Source organism: Malaclemys terrapin, chromosome 1, assembly GCF_027887155.1.
Source record: "Malaclemys terrapin pileata isolate rMalTer1 chromosome 1, rMalTer1.hap1, whole genome shotgun sequence".
NCBI classification, from domain to species: domain Eukaryota; kingdom Metazoa; phylum Chordata; order Testudines; family Emydidae; genus Malaclemys; species Malaclemys terrapin.
Genome location: NC_071505.1, coordinates 351,812,487 through 351,829,903, shown reverse-complemented (window position 1 = coordinate 351,829,903; position 17,417 = coordinate 351,812,487). Strand labels below are relative to the sequence as shown.

General features: G+C 47.9%; 1 protein-coding gene across 1 annotated transcript; it reads left to right on the top strand.

Moving 5' to 3' along the window:
- The first annotated feature begins 15,404 nt into the window (after positions 1-15,404).
- Positions 15,405-16,370, top strand: LOC128833092 (olfactory receptor 52B2-like). The gene has a single exon (XM_054021003.1). It carries the CDS (start codon positions 15,405-15,407, stop codon positions 16,368-16,370), a length of 966 nt encoding a protein of 321 aa, XP_053876978.1.
- The last annotated feature ends 1,047 nt before the right edge of the window (positions 16,371-17,417 follow it).

The following is a 17,417-nucleotide window of genomic DNA, read 5'->3' as shown; positions in this document are numbered from 1 at the left end:
GAATACTGACCCAAAGCCAGAGGGTTGCTCTTGTAGGTAGGCGGACCCATGCAGCTGAAAAGGAGGCCACGCAGGAGGGAGAAGCACCTGAGTCTGACCCCCACCCTAATGCTTCTGAACCAGTAGAGGCAACAGAGACTGGGCCCCTAGATCTTGGGCAGATTAGCTCCGGGAGAGGAAATTTTGGATGGGACCAGGCAGAAGACTCAAGGTATGACAACATTAGGAAGGAGGTGACTGAAATAGATGGGGTCCCCGTGTAAGGGAAAACCCAGGGACCAGGACCCTACTTCATAATGAAGAAGGATCTCTTATACCGGGTTGCAAAAGTACAGGGGCAGAAGGTACAGCAGATCCTAGTACCTCAAAAACACCAGAACACTGTATTAAGTCTTGCTCATGATCATCTTTTTGGGGGGCATTTGGGGGTAGAGAAGACCCTGGCACGAGTCTTACGATGGTTCTTCTGGCCCAGAGTACATGAAGAAGTGCGGAGGTACTGTGCCTTCTGCATGAAGTATCAGCTGCACAGTCCCCATCCCCACTTCAGGGCACCTTTACTACCCCTTCCCATCATAGAGGTCCCTTTCGAGCAAATAGCCATGGACCTAGTGGGACCCCTGGAGAAGACAGCTTGGGGCCACCAATATATACTTGTTGTTTTGGACTATGCTACTCGCTACCCAGAAGCTGTCCCCCTGCGGAACCCGGCCTCTAAAACTACAGCCAAAGATCTGGTGGGGATCTTTGCCCAAATGGGGCTACCAAAGGAGATATTAACCAACCAAGGAACCCCATTTATGTCGAAGCTAATGAAGGACCTCTGTACGCTGCTCCATATACATACCCTGAGAACTTTGGTCTACCATCCACAGACTGATGGGTTGGTAGAAAGGTTTAACCGAACCCTCAAGGCTATGATAAGGAAGATGGTAAGTCAGGTCAGGAAGGATTGGGACACTCTACTACCCTACCTTATGTTCGCTCTCTGGGAGGTACCTCAGGCCTCAACGGAGTTTTCCCCCTTCGAGTTATTATACGGGCGTCACCCCCGTGGCATACTAGATATCGCCAAAGATATCTGGGAAGAGGAACCCAATGAGGGGAGAAATATAATTGAGCATGTAATGCAGATGCGAGACCAGATAGCCCGGGTTACCCCTATTGTACGGGAACATTTGGAGAAGGCCCAGGAGGCCCAGCAAACCCATTACAATCGCCAGGCAAAAGTGAGACAGTTCCAACCAGGGGATCGGGTTATGGTGTTGGTACCCACGGGAGAAAGCAAGCTTCTGGCCCAATGGCAGGGGCCCTATGAGGTGGTTGAACCCGTGGGGGAAGTAACCTACAAGGTGCGGCAGCCAGGACGCAGAAAACAAGAACAGATTTATCACATTAACCTTCTGAAACCCTGCATGCACAAGAGGCATGCACAATGGTCCAAAAAGACCTAACCCAGGAAAACAAGCCTTCCAAACCTGTGAGAGTGACTCCCGATTTAACACCAGTCAAGAAGAATGAGGTGTCTGAGATGATCTTCCAGAACCAAGATGTGTTCTCGACAAAACCGGGTCAACAACCGAGACATATCACCACATCGTCATGAACCCTGGGGCCAGAGTAACAATGAGGCCCTATCGGGTGCCAGCGTCAAAAAGGGAGGAAATAAAAGCAGAAGTAAAAAAAATGCTGGAGTTGGGGATCATTGAAGAATCCCATAGTCAGTGGTCCAGCCCAATCATGCTGGTGCCCAAACCTGATGGCCCCACAAGATTTTGCAACGACTTCCAGTGACTAAACGAAGTATCTGAGTAGTTCCTGCAACAGCTGAGGAAGCTCTTAAGAGGAAGGTGATATGGAAGGTGAGCGATCAGCTGTTGTAACCTGCACAGGTTGTGCCATGTTTGTCTTTCTTTCACAGGACAGAAGCGACTTTGTACAAAGTGCAAGCTGGTCTCCATATTGGAAGAGAAGGTTCAAGGTCTGGAGAACCGAGTATCAACTCTGCGTTGCATAAGGGAAAATGAAGATTTCCTGGAGAGACGTCAGGAGATGCTTCTATGGCCACAATGTTCTGAAGATTCAGAGCAGGCGCAGCAGGGACAGAAGGATGGTGAAGAAGTTTGGCAGCATGTGACCTCCAGAAGGAGAAAGAGGAGCCTCCATGCACCAGCAATGGAGATACAGGTGAACAATCGTTTCCAGGTTCTCTCTACAGGTACTAATGCAGAGAGTGGACTAGATGACATATCTGAAGGAAGGGAGCAGAAGGAGACTCCACCGATTGGAAGGCAAAAGATGCACTGTCCTAGGGATGCGGGTTCTACAACCACCACTCCCAAGAAGAGGAGGAGGGTGGTTGTGGTCGGGGACTCCCTCCTCAGGGGGACTGAGTCATCTATCTGCCACCCCGACCGGGAAAACTGAGAGGTCTGCTGCTTGCCAGGAGCTAGGATACACGATGTGATGCAGAGATTCCCGAGACTCATCAAGCCCTCAGATCGCTACCCCTTCCTGCTTCTCCACGTGGGAACCAATGATACTGACATGAATGACCTTGAGCGGATCACTGCAGACTACGTGGCTCTGGGAAAAAGGATAAAGGAGTTTGAGGCACAAGTGGCGTTCTCCTCCATTCTCCCTGTGCAAGGAAAAGTCCTGGTTAGAGACCGTTGAATCGTAGAAGTCAATGAATGGCTACGCAGGTGGTGTCGAAGAGAAGGCTCTGGATTCTTCGACCATGGGATGGTGTTCAAAGAAGGAGGAGTGCTAGGCAGAGACGGGCTCCACCTAACGAAGAGAGGGAAGAGCATCTTCGCAAGCAGGCTGGCTAACCTAGTGAGGAGGGCTTTAAACTAGGTTCACCGGGGGAAGGAGACCAAAGCCCTGAGGTAAGTGGGGAAATGGGATCCTGGGAGGAAGCAAGAGCAGGAGAGCGCAAGAGGGGAGGACTCCTGTCTCATACTGAGAAAGAGGGATGATCGATGAGTTATCTTAAGTGCCTATACACAAATGCAAAAAGCCTGGGAAACAAGCAGGGAGAACTGGAAGTCCTGGCACAGTCAGGGAACTATGATGCGATTGGAATAACAGAGACTTGGTGGGATAACTCACATGACTGGAGTACTGTCCCGGGTGGATATAAACTGTTCAGGAAGGACAGGCAGGGCAGAAAAGGTGTGGGAGTTGCATTGTATGTAAGAGAGGAGTATGACTGCTCAGAGCTCCGGTATGAAACTGCAGAAAAACCTGAGAGTCTCTGGATAAAGTTGAGAAGTGCGAGCAACAAGGGTGATGTCGTGGTTGGAGTCTGCTATAGACCACCAGACCAGGGGGATGAGGTGGACGAGGCGTTCTTCCAGCAACTAACAGAAATTGCTAGATCGCAGGCCCTGGTTCTCATGGGAGACCTTAATCACCCTGATATCTTCTGGGAGAGCAATACAGCGGTACACAGACAATACAGGACGTTTTTGGAAAGTGTAGGGGACAATTTCCTATTGCAAGTGCTGGAGGAACCAACTAGGGGCAGAGCCTTTCTTGACCTGCTGCTCACAAACAGGGAAGAATTAGTAGGGGAAGCAAAAGTGGATGGGAACCTGTGAGGCAGTGACCATGAGATGGTCGAGTTCAGGATCCTGACACAAGGAAGAAAGTAGAGCAGCAGAATACGGACCCTGGACTTCAGAAAAGCAGACTTTGACTCCCGCAGGGAACAGATGGGCAAGATCCCCTGGGAGAATAACATGAAGGGCAAAGGGGTCCAGGAGAGCTGGCTGCATTTTAAAGAATCCTTATTGTGGTTGCAGGAACAAACCATCCAGACATGTAGAAAGAATAGTAAATATGGCAGGTGTCCAGCTTGGCTTAACAGTGAAATTCTTGCTGACCTTAAACGCAAAAAAGAAGCTTACAAGAAGTGGAGGATTGGACAAATGACCAGGGAGGAGTATAAAAATATCACTCAGGCATGCAAGAGTGAAATCAGGAAGGCGAAATCACACTTGGAGTTGCAGCTAGCAAGAGATGTTATGAGTAACAAGAAGGTATGTTAGCAACAAGAAGAAAGTCAAGGAAAGTGTGGGCCCCTTACTGAATGAGGGAGGCAACCTAGTGACAGAGGATGTGGAAAAAGCTAATGTACTCAATTCTTTTTTTGCCTCTGTCTTCACACACAAGGTCAGCTCCCGGACTGCTGGACTGGGCAGCACAGTATGGAGAGGAGGTGACGAGCCCTCCGTGGAGAAAGAAGTGGTTCAGGACTATTTAGAAAAACTGGATGAGCACAAATCCATGGGGCCAGATACGCTGCATCCGAGGGTGCTAAAGGAGTTGGCGGATGTGATTGAGGAGCCATTGGCCATCATCTTTGAAAACTCCTGGCGATCGGGGGAGGTCCCGGATGACTGGAAAAAGGCTAATGTAGTGCCCATCTTTAAAAAAGGGAAGAAGGAGGATCCGGGGAACTACAGGCCAGTCAGCCTCACCTCAGTCCCTGGAAAAATCATGGAGCAGGTCCTCAAGGAATCAATTATGAAACACTTAGAGGAGAGGAAAGTGATCAGGAACAGTCAGCATGGATTCACCAAGGGCAAGTCGTGCCTGACTAACCTAATTGCCTTCTATGAGGAGATAACTGGCTCTGTGGATGAGGGGAAAGCAGTGGATGTGTTATTCCTTGACTTTAGCAAAGCTTTTGATACGGTCTCCCACAGTATTCTTGCCGCCAAGTTAAAGAAGTATGGGCTGGATGAATGGTCTTTAAGGTGGATAGAAAGCTTGCTAGATCATCAGGCTCAACGGGTAGTGATCAATGGCATCATGTCTAGTTGGCAGCTGGTTTCAAGCGGAGTGCCCCAAGGGTCGGTCCTGGCCGTTTTTTTTTAATATCTTTATTAATGATCTGGAGGATGGTGTGGACTGCACTCTCAGCAAGTTTGCAGATGACACTAAACTGGGAGGAGTGGTAGATATGCTGGAGGGTAGGGATCAGATACAGAGGGACCTAGACAAATTGGAGGATTGTGCCCAAAGAAACCTGATGAGGTTCAACAAGTACAAGTGCAGAGTCCTGCACTTAGGACGGAAGAATCCTATGCACTGCTACAGACTAGGGACCGAATGGCTAGGTAGCAGTTCTGCAGAAAAGGACCTAGGGGTCACAGTGGACGAGAAGCTGGATATGAGTCAACAGTGTGCCCTTGTTGCCATGAAGGCTAATGGCATTTTGGGCTATATAAGTAGGGGCATTGCCAGCAGATCGAGCGATGTGATCGTTCCCCTTTATGCGACATTGGTGAGGCCTCATCTGGAGTACTGTGTCCAGTTTTGGGCCCCACACTACAAGTTGGATGTGGAAATATTGGAAAGAGTCCAGCGGAGGGCAACAAAAATCATTAGGGGTCTGGAGCACATGACTTATGAGGAGAGGCTGAGGGAACTGAGATTGTTTAGTCTCCAGAAACGAAGAATGAGGGGGGATTTGATAGCTGCTTTCAACTACCTGGGGGGCGGGTTCCAAAGAGGATGGAGCTCGGCTGTTCTCAATGGTGGCAGTTGACAGAACAAGGAGCAATGGTCTCAAGTTGCAGTGGGGGAAGTCTAGGTTGGATATTAGGAAACACTATTTCACTAGGAGGGTGGTGAAGCACTGGAATGCTTTACCTAGGGAGGTGGTGGAATCTCCTTCCTTGGAGGTTTTTAAGGCCCGCCTTGACAAAGCCCTGGCTGGGATGATTTAGTTGGGAATTGGTCCTGCTTTGAGCAGGTGGTTGGACTAGATGACCTTCTGAGGTCCCTTCCAACCCTGGTATTCTATGATTCTATGATCCCAGTTCGACACGTACCCCATACCTCGCATAGATGAGCTAGTGAACAATTTGGGTAATGCCCGGTACTTGAGTACCCTAGACTTGACAAAGGGGTACTGGCAGATTCCCCTTGCAGAAAACACAAAGGAAAAGACTGCGTTCTCTACACCAGAGGGTCTTTTTCAATATACTGTCCTCTCTTTTGGACTACTTGGGGCCCCAGCTACCTTCCAGTGCCTCTTGGACAAGCTATTGCGCCCGCATAACAGTTATGCTGCTGCCTACTTGGACGATGTGGTCATTCATACCCCAGACTGGGAAACCCACCTGGAGAAGTTGGAGGCAGTCCTCGATACATTCAGGCGAACTGGCCTTACAGCAAACCCTGCCAAGTGCGCTGTAGGGTTTACAGAGGCCAAATATCTTGGCTACATTGTGGGAAAAGGTTTGGTAAAACTCCAAGTGAACAAGTTAGAGGCCATCCAAAATTGGCCCCGACCAAGTCGCAAGAAACAAGTCCGGGCGTTCCTAGGTGTGGTGGGATATTACCGACAATTTATCCCCCACTTTGCCACAATGGCAAGCCCCCTGACAGACCTAGTGAAAGCCCGTGGACCTGATCTGGTGAGATGGTCTGACGCAGCAGAGGAAGCATTCACAGACCTACGGACTGCCCTCTGCAGTAACCCCGTACTGATAGCCCCTGATTTCACCAAAGAGTTTATCCTGCAGATGGATGCATTGGAAGTAGGGTTGGGGGCAGTTCTATCACAGATGGTCGGGGAGGAGGAACACCCAATTCTATACCTCAGGTGGAAACTCCTTCCAAGGGAACAAAAATATGCAGTGTTGGAGAGAGAATGCCTCGCTGTAAAATGGGCCATGGAAACATTGCACTACTACCTGCTCGGGCGCAGATTTGTCCTCTTGACTGACCATGCCCCTCTTCAATGGATGCAGCGGAACAAGGAGAAGAACACAAGGGTGACCAGATGGTTCTTATCCCTCCAACCTTTCCAGTTCTGTGTGCAACACAGAGCAGGGAGCCATCATGGCAACGCCGATGGCTTGTCACGTGTGCACTGTCTGGCGTCCCAAGCTGCCCAACCCCTTGACGTTGAGCAGGGGGGAGGGATTTGTGACAGACCCAGACCAGTGGGGTACAGGAGTCTGGTAGAGGGCAAATATACTGGTCACTGGATGAGTAATTTTCTGTTTTCTGAGTGACCAGAGCAGGGGCTGCACTAGAGTAATCAGGAACCTGCTAGAACCAGTGAAGGCAGGCAGGCTAATTAGGACACCTGGAGCCAATTAAGAAGAAGTTGCTAGAATCAATTAAGGCAGGCTAATCATGGCACCTGGGTTTTAAAAGGAGCTCACGTCAGTTTGTGGTGCGAGTGGGAGCAAGAGGCGCAAGGAGCTGAGAGTGAGAGGGTGTGCTGCTGGAGGACTGAGGAGCACAAGCATTATCAGACACCAGGAGGAAGGTCCTGTGGTGAGAATAAGGAAGATGTTTGGAGGAGGCCATGGGGAAGTAGCCCAGGGAGTTGTAGCTGTCATGCAGCTGTTACAGGAGGCACTATAGACAGCTGCAGTGCACAGGGCCCTGGGCTAGAACCCAGAGTAGAGGGCGGGCCCGGGTTCCCCCCAAACCTCCCAATTGACTTGGACTGTGGGTTCTTCCAGAGGGGAAGGTCTCTGGGCTGTTCCCCAACCCACATGGTGAATCTCTGAGGTTAGAAAATCCGCCAATAAGTGCAGGACCCACCAAGATAGAGGAGGAACTTTGTCACATTTGTTTATTTCAAAGCAGCTCTGTAGATTGGCAGGTCTGTAGGGATAACAGGCTATTTCAATTTTATTAGAGATTCCATCGATTCTGCATGTTATATTTTCATGTTGGCTTGAGACTTATGAGGTCCATTTCAAGCCAATCTAGTCCACTAAACAAAGCCTTTGCAACTTTAAAAGGCTGCAGTATTGACATCAATAAATGGGTTGGCAAACTTTGGCTCCCGTTGGCCTGTCAGGGTAAGCTGTTGGCGATACATTTTGTTTACCTGGAGCATCTGCAGGCATGGAGCCCCTCAGCTCCCTGTGACCGCAGTTCAACGTTCCCAGCCAATGGGAGTTGCGGGAAGTGGCGCACCACTTCCCACAGCTCCCATTGGCTGGGAACGGCGAACCGCAGCTACAGGGAGCTGAGGGGCTCCATGCCTGCAGACGCTCCAGGTAAACAAAATGGCAATGTATTAGATATTCAATTCAATGATTCCATAGAGTTTAAAATCATCAAATTTTGGTGTAGACCCATTTATAAGCTGACCCCTGCTCTTTGATGAGTCACTTTTTTACAAAAATATTCGGCTTATGAACGAGTATATACGATAATTCTCTACTTGAATAGTAAGAATATAGCTGTAGGGATATATAACCGGCCATCTGACCAGGATGGTGATAGTGACTTAGAATGCTCAGGGAGATTAGAGATGCTATAAAAAAAACCTCAGAACAATAATGGGGGATTTCAACTATCCCCATATTGACTGGGTACATGTCACCTCAGGACAGGATGCAGATATTAAGTAGAAAGGCAGTTCTTGATTTAGTCCTAAGTGAAGCATTGGTAATAGTGACCATAATATAATTAAACTTAACATCCCTGTGGCAGGGAAAACACCACAGCAGCCCAGCACTGTAGCATTTAATTGCACCCCATAAGGCTTTATGGAAATATGCTTATGAATGTAAATATGGCATAACTGGTATATGTTTTATGCTACATATGTCATGTAACATATGTCTGTAAAGGTTATGATCTATTGAATCTATTCATCCTATTTGTATGCATATATCATTTTTGTATTTGAATTATGAATATTGGCTGTGTATTGGTTTGATTTTAAGTAGCCTTAGTAAGGCATTTGGTCAGCTTCTTTAGAGAGGAATGTGCAAGTTAAGTGCCCAGTCAAGATACACTTAATGGACAATGGATCTTGGAAGGCTCCAATCCCTATAAGAAATCTACCTGAGGACATTCAAGGTAGCATGTGAACCATGGCTGCTACCTTTAAGTTCTGAGTCATACATAGACATGTGACTTGCCCATGTGACTCCAAAACTCCATCTTGTAGCTGGGATTCTAAATATGGGGAGGGAGGAGTGTGCACCCACAAGAGAAAGTGTATTTAAAACGCTCGGCGACCCCTCCATTTTGTCTTCAGCTGGCCTCTCCACCCCAAAGGATACCTGAAAGACACTGGAACAAAGGACAGTAACCACGGGGGTCTGAGTGATTGCTGGACCCAGACTAGAAGGAGGATAGTCTGTAAAAGAAGCTTACAGGAACATCTGAGGGTGAGGTTTCATCTGTAATAACTTTCTTACTGTATTAGGCATAGACTTGCATGTTTTATTTTAGTTTGCTTGGTAATTCACTTTGTTCTGTCTGTTACTACATGGAACCATTTAATTCCTACTTTCTGTATTTAATAAAATCACTTTTTTCTTATTATTTAATCCACAGTATGTATGGGGGGGTGACAGCTGTGCATATCTCTCTATCAGTGTTATAGAGGGCTAACAATTTCTGAGTTTACCCTGCATAAGCTTTATACAGGGTAAAACAGATTTATTTGGGGTTTGGACCCCATTGGGAGTTGGGCATCTGAGTGTCAGAGACAGGAACACTTCTTAAGCTGCTTTCAGTTAAGTCTGCAGTTTGTGGGACATGGTTCAGACCTGGGTCTGTGTTTGTAAACAGCAAGCGTGTCTGGCACAACCAGGCAGGGTTCTGGAGTTCCAAGCTGGCAGGAAAGGCAAGGGCAGTAGTAGTCTTGGCACATCAGTTGGCAGCCCCAAAGGGGTTTCTGTGATCCAACCAGTCACACCTTCCACAGCTGATATTCTATGATTCTACACATCTATATGAGTCAAAAATGTGCCCTTGTTGCTAAGAAGGCTAACGGCATATTGGGCTGCACTAGTAAGAGCATTGCCAGAAGATCAAGGGAAGTCTTTATTCTATTATGAGATAACAGGCTCTGTGGATATGGGGAAAACGGTGGATGTGATTTATCTTGACTTAGCAAAGTTTCGATACGGTCTGCCACAGTGTACTTGCTAGCAAGTTAAGTATGGATTGGATGAATGGACTATAAGGTGGATAGAAAGCTGGCTAGACCATCTGGCTCAATGGACAGTGATCAATGTCTTGATGTCTAGTTGGCAGCCACTATTCAGCACTGGTGAGGTCACATCTGGAGTATTGTGTCCAGTTTTGGGCCCCCCACTACAGAAAGGATGTGGACTAATTGGAAAGAGTCCAGCGGAAGGCAAAAAAAATGATCAGGGGGCTGGGGCACATGACTTATGAGGAGGGGCTGAGGGAACTGGGCTTATTTAGTCTGCAGAAGAGAATAGCGAGCAGAGATGGGGGATTTGATAGCAGCCTTCAAATACCTGAAAGGATTTCCAAAGAGGAAGAAGCTAGGCTGTTTTTAGTGGTGGAAGATGACACAGCAAGGACCAATGGTCTCAAGTGGTAGGGGTGGAGGTCTAGGTTGGATATTAGGAAGAACTGTTTCACGATGAGGGTGCTGAGGAACCGAAATGGGTTGCCTAGGGAGGCGGTGGAATCTCCATCCTTAGAGGTTTTTAAGGCCCAGATTGACAAAGCCCTGGCTTGGATGATTTAGTTGGTGTTGGTCCTGCTTTGAGCAGGAGATTGGACTAGATGACCTCCTGAGGTCTCTCCCAACCCTAATGTCCTATGATTCTATGATTCTGTGTAACCCATTATAAGAGGAAAATGGCTCCTTCAGGAACCCCATGGAGTAAAATGCATGGAGGTGTGGATTTTGGAACCACTTGTAAATAATTAAACTGCAGCATATGTGGTTGAAACCAACATAAAGAACCAATTGGTAATTAATCCAACCCACACCCTGAAGAAGGTAATTGTGGATCTTACCTTATCAAATATTTCAGTAATAGAACCCCACTGTGGAAAGTTTATTCAATCATAGTATAAGGGCTTGAGGAATTGGATAAAACTTCATGATATTCCCGGACCCCATATGGATTGAAAGGAAAGGGATATTTTAGGAACAGATGGTTTTGGGGTAGGAGTTCTTTATATATAAATGAGGAGGTGGCTGAAAATAAAATGAAAGCTAATGGTCAACACCTAAAGGATTTAGCAGTGCCCCTGAAGGTATCCTTAGATCAGCTAATTTCCATACAGAATGGGGTGGCACAGGTTTTAGGGGAATGAGAACAATCCTAAGAAAAGGATCACGTCCAACTCTTGCAGGCTGTTGGTGTCCTACAGAGCAATGTTTCCTTGGCCCTGGCATGCATGGAAATGCAGATGTGGATTATTGATGTGGTAAAAGATATGATTCTGGATGGCATGAGGCTTCCAGTTCCTGTTCAAACGGTGCTCCAAGGGCTGGTTCTTGTGCAGATGGCTAACTTAAGAGTGCTGCCAGAGAAGCATCAAGAAATCTTTTTTTTTTCTAAGGATGAGGTGACCAATTTCCATGTCTGGCTCAAAGGTGTCCATGACAGGCCAAAACAGCTGGCAAAGTTGCTCTCACTGAAACTAAAGTTGCAGCCCAAAGTAGGAAAAGTCCAGTGGGGCTCTCAACAGACCTGGTAACCATGTAGCAGTTCAGTGGTCACCCACAACAATCCCAAACTGCCGGTTTACACTATCCAGACTGGACAAGGAGGTCCTCAGAGAGTTGTGCATAGGGACCAGTTAAATATTGGACATATAGTCTGATCAGGGCTCATAGGAGGGATAGAGCAGTGTGTCCCAAGGAGACTGAAACCAATGGGGCAAACCCAAACCCTGATGCAAATGGACAGATCCCACAAATGGTAATGGTGTTACCCAGGGACAGGGGAATAGAAAAATTGGGTCACAAGCCACCAGGTTTAAGAAGGTCCCAGAAAACTACCAGGGGTGTACTGCTTGTTAAACCTAGAGATGATTAGGTTATTTGTTCTAAGTGATGTTTTAATGAATATTGTCATGTATAGTAAAAAGAAGTGGACATTGGATGTTAAATGTTCTTTTATTGATTGTTAATGGCTTTTTTATATAAAGTGATGCTGCTTAATCTTGTTAATATGGGGCCCAGATGTGCTGGTGTTAATATAATGGCTGTGGCAGAATTTTAGCAGAGGGGAATGTAAGGGGACTGTTGGCCCCTCAGTAAAACTTAGTGAGGATTTTTGATTGGCCCTTTCTCAGTACCTAAATGAATGGCCGATGAGAAACCAGGCCCCTGAGAGTGACAGACCCCAGGGGCAATGGGGAGAGGCCAACACTCCCAGTCAGCCTGATTGACAGCACAGGAAGGCCAATGAGGAGGTCAGGAGGGTCCCATCCTCCGTGTGAGCTGGGGATGCCTGGGCCAGAGCGGGCCAAGCTAAGGAGAAAACAGAATCCTGGGCTGAGCTGGGAGCAGAGCCAGGCCAGGCAGAGCCGGTGCGGTCAGAGAAACGTCCCAGGGAGAAGGCCCATGCTGGGAGCAGCCACAGCAGTCAGAGAAACAGCCCAGAGAGCCGAGTTGGACGTTTTTGTAGTTAATAAATGTGTGTGTTGATTCTACCTGAAGCAGTGCGTTTGGTTTGAAGCGTGTCAGGGACTCCCTTTGGGATAGCAATCCTGGTACATATCAATTATTTTGTTAAACAGATGAACTCATATAAGTTTGCAGTGTCCAGCGTGCATAATTGGATAATGCAAGAGGGAGGTTCCTGGGGTTGGGTCGGGGACTGCAGATATTGGCTAGTGTCATTCGGTTGCACAATGCAAGCAGTACCTGTACAAAAGTGCTCACTCACGTAGCTGGGAGCAGCTTGCGTGCTAGAGGCTGTGCTTGTACAGACCTAGAGTGGGGGTTCTCACAGCAAAGAGGGGTAAGGGTGGCTCCCAGAGTCGAGGATTGGAGAGCCCTAGACGATCACCAGTCCAGATAATACCAGGGGAACATCACTCTAGTATGTCACAACCAGTTTTGCTGTAAATCACCACTCCTGTATTACACACGGTGCTTGTGAGCACTTATAATAAAACAAGACTGTTTAATTAAGAAGAAAGGAGAGTTAACTAGAAACGAGAGAGAGGTGGAAACAAATGGTTACAATATAAAATCACCAAATGAGAACTTGGGTCAATAGTTCCCTTTTCTAGCTAATAAAGTAGGTTCCCCACCCCCCAAGTTTAGTCTCTTGCATAGCTGTCTGGATTCAGAAGAACCAGTATCCAATTTTTCATGAAAATGTCCCCGCACCACGAGATGTCTCCTTAGTGAAAGGATACAGAGGGCCTCACTCCACTCTGTGTTATCCTGAAACAATATGTTCTCTCTGTTTATATGCAAGGCAACCCCATCTGTTGTGATGTTCACTCATTTACCTCCAAGAGGTGTTGATTGTTTGCAGTTGTCTCTAATGTTTTTCCATTGATAATCTTTGGCTGGAGCAAGGGTGGAGAACTGAGCCTGGCATTACATCCCCGGCTAACCAGGGCGGGGTGACAACGCCCTCATGGAATGGCCATCATCCTTAACTATTACCCAGACATTCCTTTTGCAATAGTTATGAAGCTTGGCAAGTTACGAGCTTTCTGCACACACCTCACATGCTACTCTTTCTGGGTAAATATTCCATAAGCCTTGTGTGTAGTGTAGTGAGTTTGTCAGGCCTGAGATGTGAGCTGTTTGCAAGGAAGAGGGAACTCTTTGCCGGGGGCCTCAGTGTCACAAGGACATTTGTAAATAACGTACAAAAGGAGAAATAATCAGATCAAACAAGTGAGAGGAGGAAAGGGTTAATTCTCTGCTACTCTTCACCACCAGAGCCAGTCTCAGAGGCAGGTCCCTGGGGCTCTGTGCTGGCTCTGAGTGCCCCCAGGATTCCCAGGGCAGCAGTATAAATATCCCTGTACCTCAGCCCCGGTCAGTGCAGATTCCCCACCGCCTTCAGCTCCCCGACCCGGTCACAGGCAGAGATTCCTCCTCCCCAGCTGGGGCCGGAGCCTGGTGAGTCGTTTGCATGGAATGAATCTGTGAAGGGGCGAATGGAAACACATGAAACCTGTGCAATGTTGGAGCTGGGGTTGGATAGAATGGGGGTGTGTAACTCTGAGTGCAGGGGCAGGATGGGAGCCGGGGCACTGAGATAACGCTCCTGTGACCGCGCTGAGGTTCAGTGTTAGGAAGAGGTCACCAGGTTACCCTGATCCACTCCCACGGACGTCACTGGGGGTCTTGCTGTTTAACTCAGTGGGCTCTGGACTGGGTCATGTGGTTAATGTGACTGTTCAGAGTAAATCTACTCAGGTCCTGTAATATTCTGTACCCCGAATCCCAAGGCCTTCACTCAGGCAACACTTCTGTTAAAATCAATAACGACCCCATGACTGAGTCAATTCTGGGTAGCAGAAATTAGCTGGCTTTAAACAGCATAGCTGTGAATGTCCGAACTGTATAATCCAGGAGCAGCCAATTATAAGGGCTGCTTTGATCCTGTTTGTGATGGGTTCCCCCCATGGTGCCATCTGGAACTGGGGTACCACTGAGCCCGCTGACCCACCAGCCTGGGCTCCCACTCACCCTGTACTGCTCTGACATGCTGCAAAGCCCTCGAGCCTGCACTGTCACCAGCATTCACACAGGTAGAGACACACCCAGCTACAATTACACGCAGGCTCTCTAACCACTAGCTTTCCAGGTGGGACCCCAGAGCAGTGCCGTCCTGCCCTGGTCAAATCTGGCCAGTATGTGTGTTTAATACCCGGTCACCTCTCACTCAATGTGAAGAGGAGCATGCACATTTGGGATAACCAAGCCGAGATTTCCCACAAGCACTCCAGTCAAAGCTCACTGGTTTCGATTATAACAGAACAAGCTTATTAACAAGAAAAGATAGATTTTAAATTAAGCTTAGGTTGCATTTTTGTTTATTTGCCAGGTAATCTGCTTTGATCTGTTTGCTATCCCTTATAATAACTTACAATTTCTCTTTGGTAGGTAATACACTTGTTTTTGATTTATCTAAACTAGTGAGTTGGAATGAAGTGCATGGGAAAATCAGAGCTCGAGGGGCAAAGGCTGTTGTATATTCCTTTCCACATTCAGGGAGGGTGCGAATTCTATGAGCTTACACTGTTCAGTTCTCTGTGCAGGGTAAGACTAACATTTTGGGTTTATACTCCAGTGGGGGGTATGAATCTGGGAAGCTGGTGGTTAATTTGGCTGCAGCCTCTCTATTGTTGGTTCCCAAGCAGCGGCTGGTTAGAGCCTGCATGTAACTGCAGCTGGGTGTGTCCCTACCTGTGTGTGTGCTGGTGTAAGTGTGAGATCGGGAGCAGGTCTGCAGCTTGTCACAGCAGCACAATGAGAGAGGGAGTGCAGGGTCAGAGGGCTCAATGAAACCGCAGTTCCAGGTGGCACCTATGTGGGAACTCGTGACACTTTAAGAAATGCATTCCAGTCCTAGCTGACATTCGAGTTCTCACTGATTTTTTCTTTTGCTGTTAGTTCCTGGAAACTGAATAGAAGATCCAAGTGATGGTACATGATGCTAGCTGACAATCACACCATTTTTGACGCTTTAACTTACATCCTGACCGGCATCCCAGGTACAGAGGATTCTCATGTCTGGATCGCCATCCCCTTCTGTCTGATGTATGTTGTGACGCTTTTTGGGAACTCTCTCCTACTATTCATCATACTAACAGAACGAAGCCTCCATGAGCCCATGTATCTATTCGTGTCCATGCTGGCCACTGCTGATCTGCTGTTATCTACCACTACAGTGCCCAAGATGCTGGCTGTATTCTGGTTTAGAGCGGGGGACATTTCTTTTGCTTCCTGCGTGACTCAGATGTTCTTCATCCATGTCAGTTTTATTGCAGAGTCGGCCATCCTGCTGGCCATGGCGTTTGATCAGTACATTGCCATCTGCGACCCCCTGAGATACACCATCATGCTAACCAAGTCTGTGATCGGGAAGATGGGGCTGGCAGTTGTCACAAGAAGTTTCTGTTTCATTTTCCCTCTCCTCTTTCTCCTGAAGCAGCTGAAGTTCTGCAGAACCAACCTCCTGCCTCACATCTATTGTGACTACATGGTCATAGCCCGGCTGGCCTGCGACGACATCACCGTCAACGTTTGGTATGGTGTAGCCATGGCTATTTTAGTAATTGGTTTGGATGCTGTGCTCATTGCTGTATCTTATGGGCTGATTCTCAGGGCCATCTTCCGGCTCCCATCCAAGGCCGCCCGGCTCAAGTCTCTCCACACCTGCAGCTCGCATTTCTGTGTCATACTGATGTTCTACACACCAGCCTTTTTCTCCTTTTTTGCACACCGATTTGGGCACATCATCCCAGCTTATATTCTCAACCCACTGGCCAATCTCTATGTGCTCATTCCCCCCATGTTAAACCCCATCGTGTATGGCGTGACAACAAAAAAGATCCTGAAACAGGTGATCAATGTGTTTCAGCGGTGGTGCAGGAGAAGCTTCCCCCTGAGCTAAATCAGGGAACAGAAAATGCTCTGGGAGTTGGAAATTAATGCCAGGTTTTCATTGGAGCTATAGGGAGGTTTTTATTATGTAGTTCCACTACATGAGGTCGAAAGCTGGTCTCTCTCGTCAACAGAATTTGGGTCCAATGAAAGATATTTCCTACCCCAGTTTGTCTCTCTAATATCCTGGGACTCACATGGCTACAAGAGCACTGCGCACTGCCACAAAAAGCAGCTGGACTGAATGAGTCTCTGTTCTAAGATGAAGGGAAACAGCAAAACAAGAAAGAACTAAAGTAAAATCACCCTGTGAGAGAGCACGGTGTGTGCATCTCTTCTGTGACAAGCTGCATCTGAGCTGGACTTTTAATGGCAAAGGAAAGCAGCATGCCATACACCCATGGGAAGTGCATTGTGCTGCACACTGGGAGACAGGGGCCCTAGTTTTCGTTCTTCTTCCAACCCGCTGTGTCACCTTGGGAGAGTTTCTTTCCTCCTTACTTTCCTCATTGGCAAAGTGAGCACACTTTGGGGCCAGCATGGAAGTCAGGAGCAAGTCACCTCAGGGAGACAGTGCAGGGATTGCATGGCCCTCCTCTGCACAGCCCGGAACCCGAGCAGGGGTGGCTTTGATGTGCCATCATGGGCCTCCTGAACCTGGAGATCCACCACATGAGGACATGGCTCGGGCAGCACAGACCCCCACACACTACCCCAGAGCAAACCGGTGATGCAGTGTTTAAGTAGGCCCTAGAATTTCAGCTAGTCACCCTTTGGCAACTGAGGATAATGTGATGAGTCCTCCTGGGGACTAGAGGCTTGTGTAACCGTCTGCTAATGCCACAAAAATGCTGCGGGAAACTGTTTCTGCTTTTATTCCCACCTTCCATTCCTGGAGCTTTGGAGTAGAAATGTCTCACAAGAACATAAAAACGGCATATACTGGGTCAGATAAATGGTCCATCTAGCCCAGTGTCTTGTCTTCCGACAGTGACAAATGCCAGGTGCTTCAGGGGAGTGAGCAGAACAGGGCAATCATTAAGTGATCCATCCCCAT

Bases quoted from the DNA above. Each gene is read 5' to 3' on its own strand.
- LOC128833092 (XM_054021003.1), top strand. From the start codon at position 15,405: ATGATGCTAGCTGACAATCACACCATTTTTGACGCTTTAACTTACATC.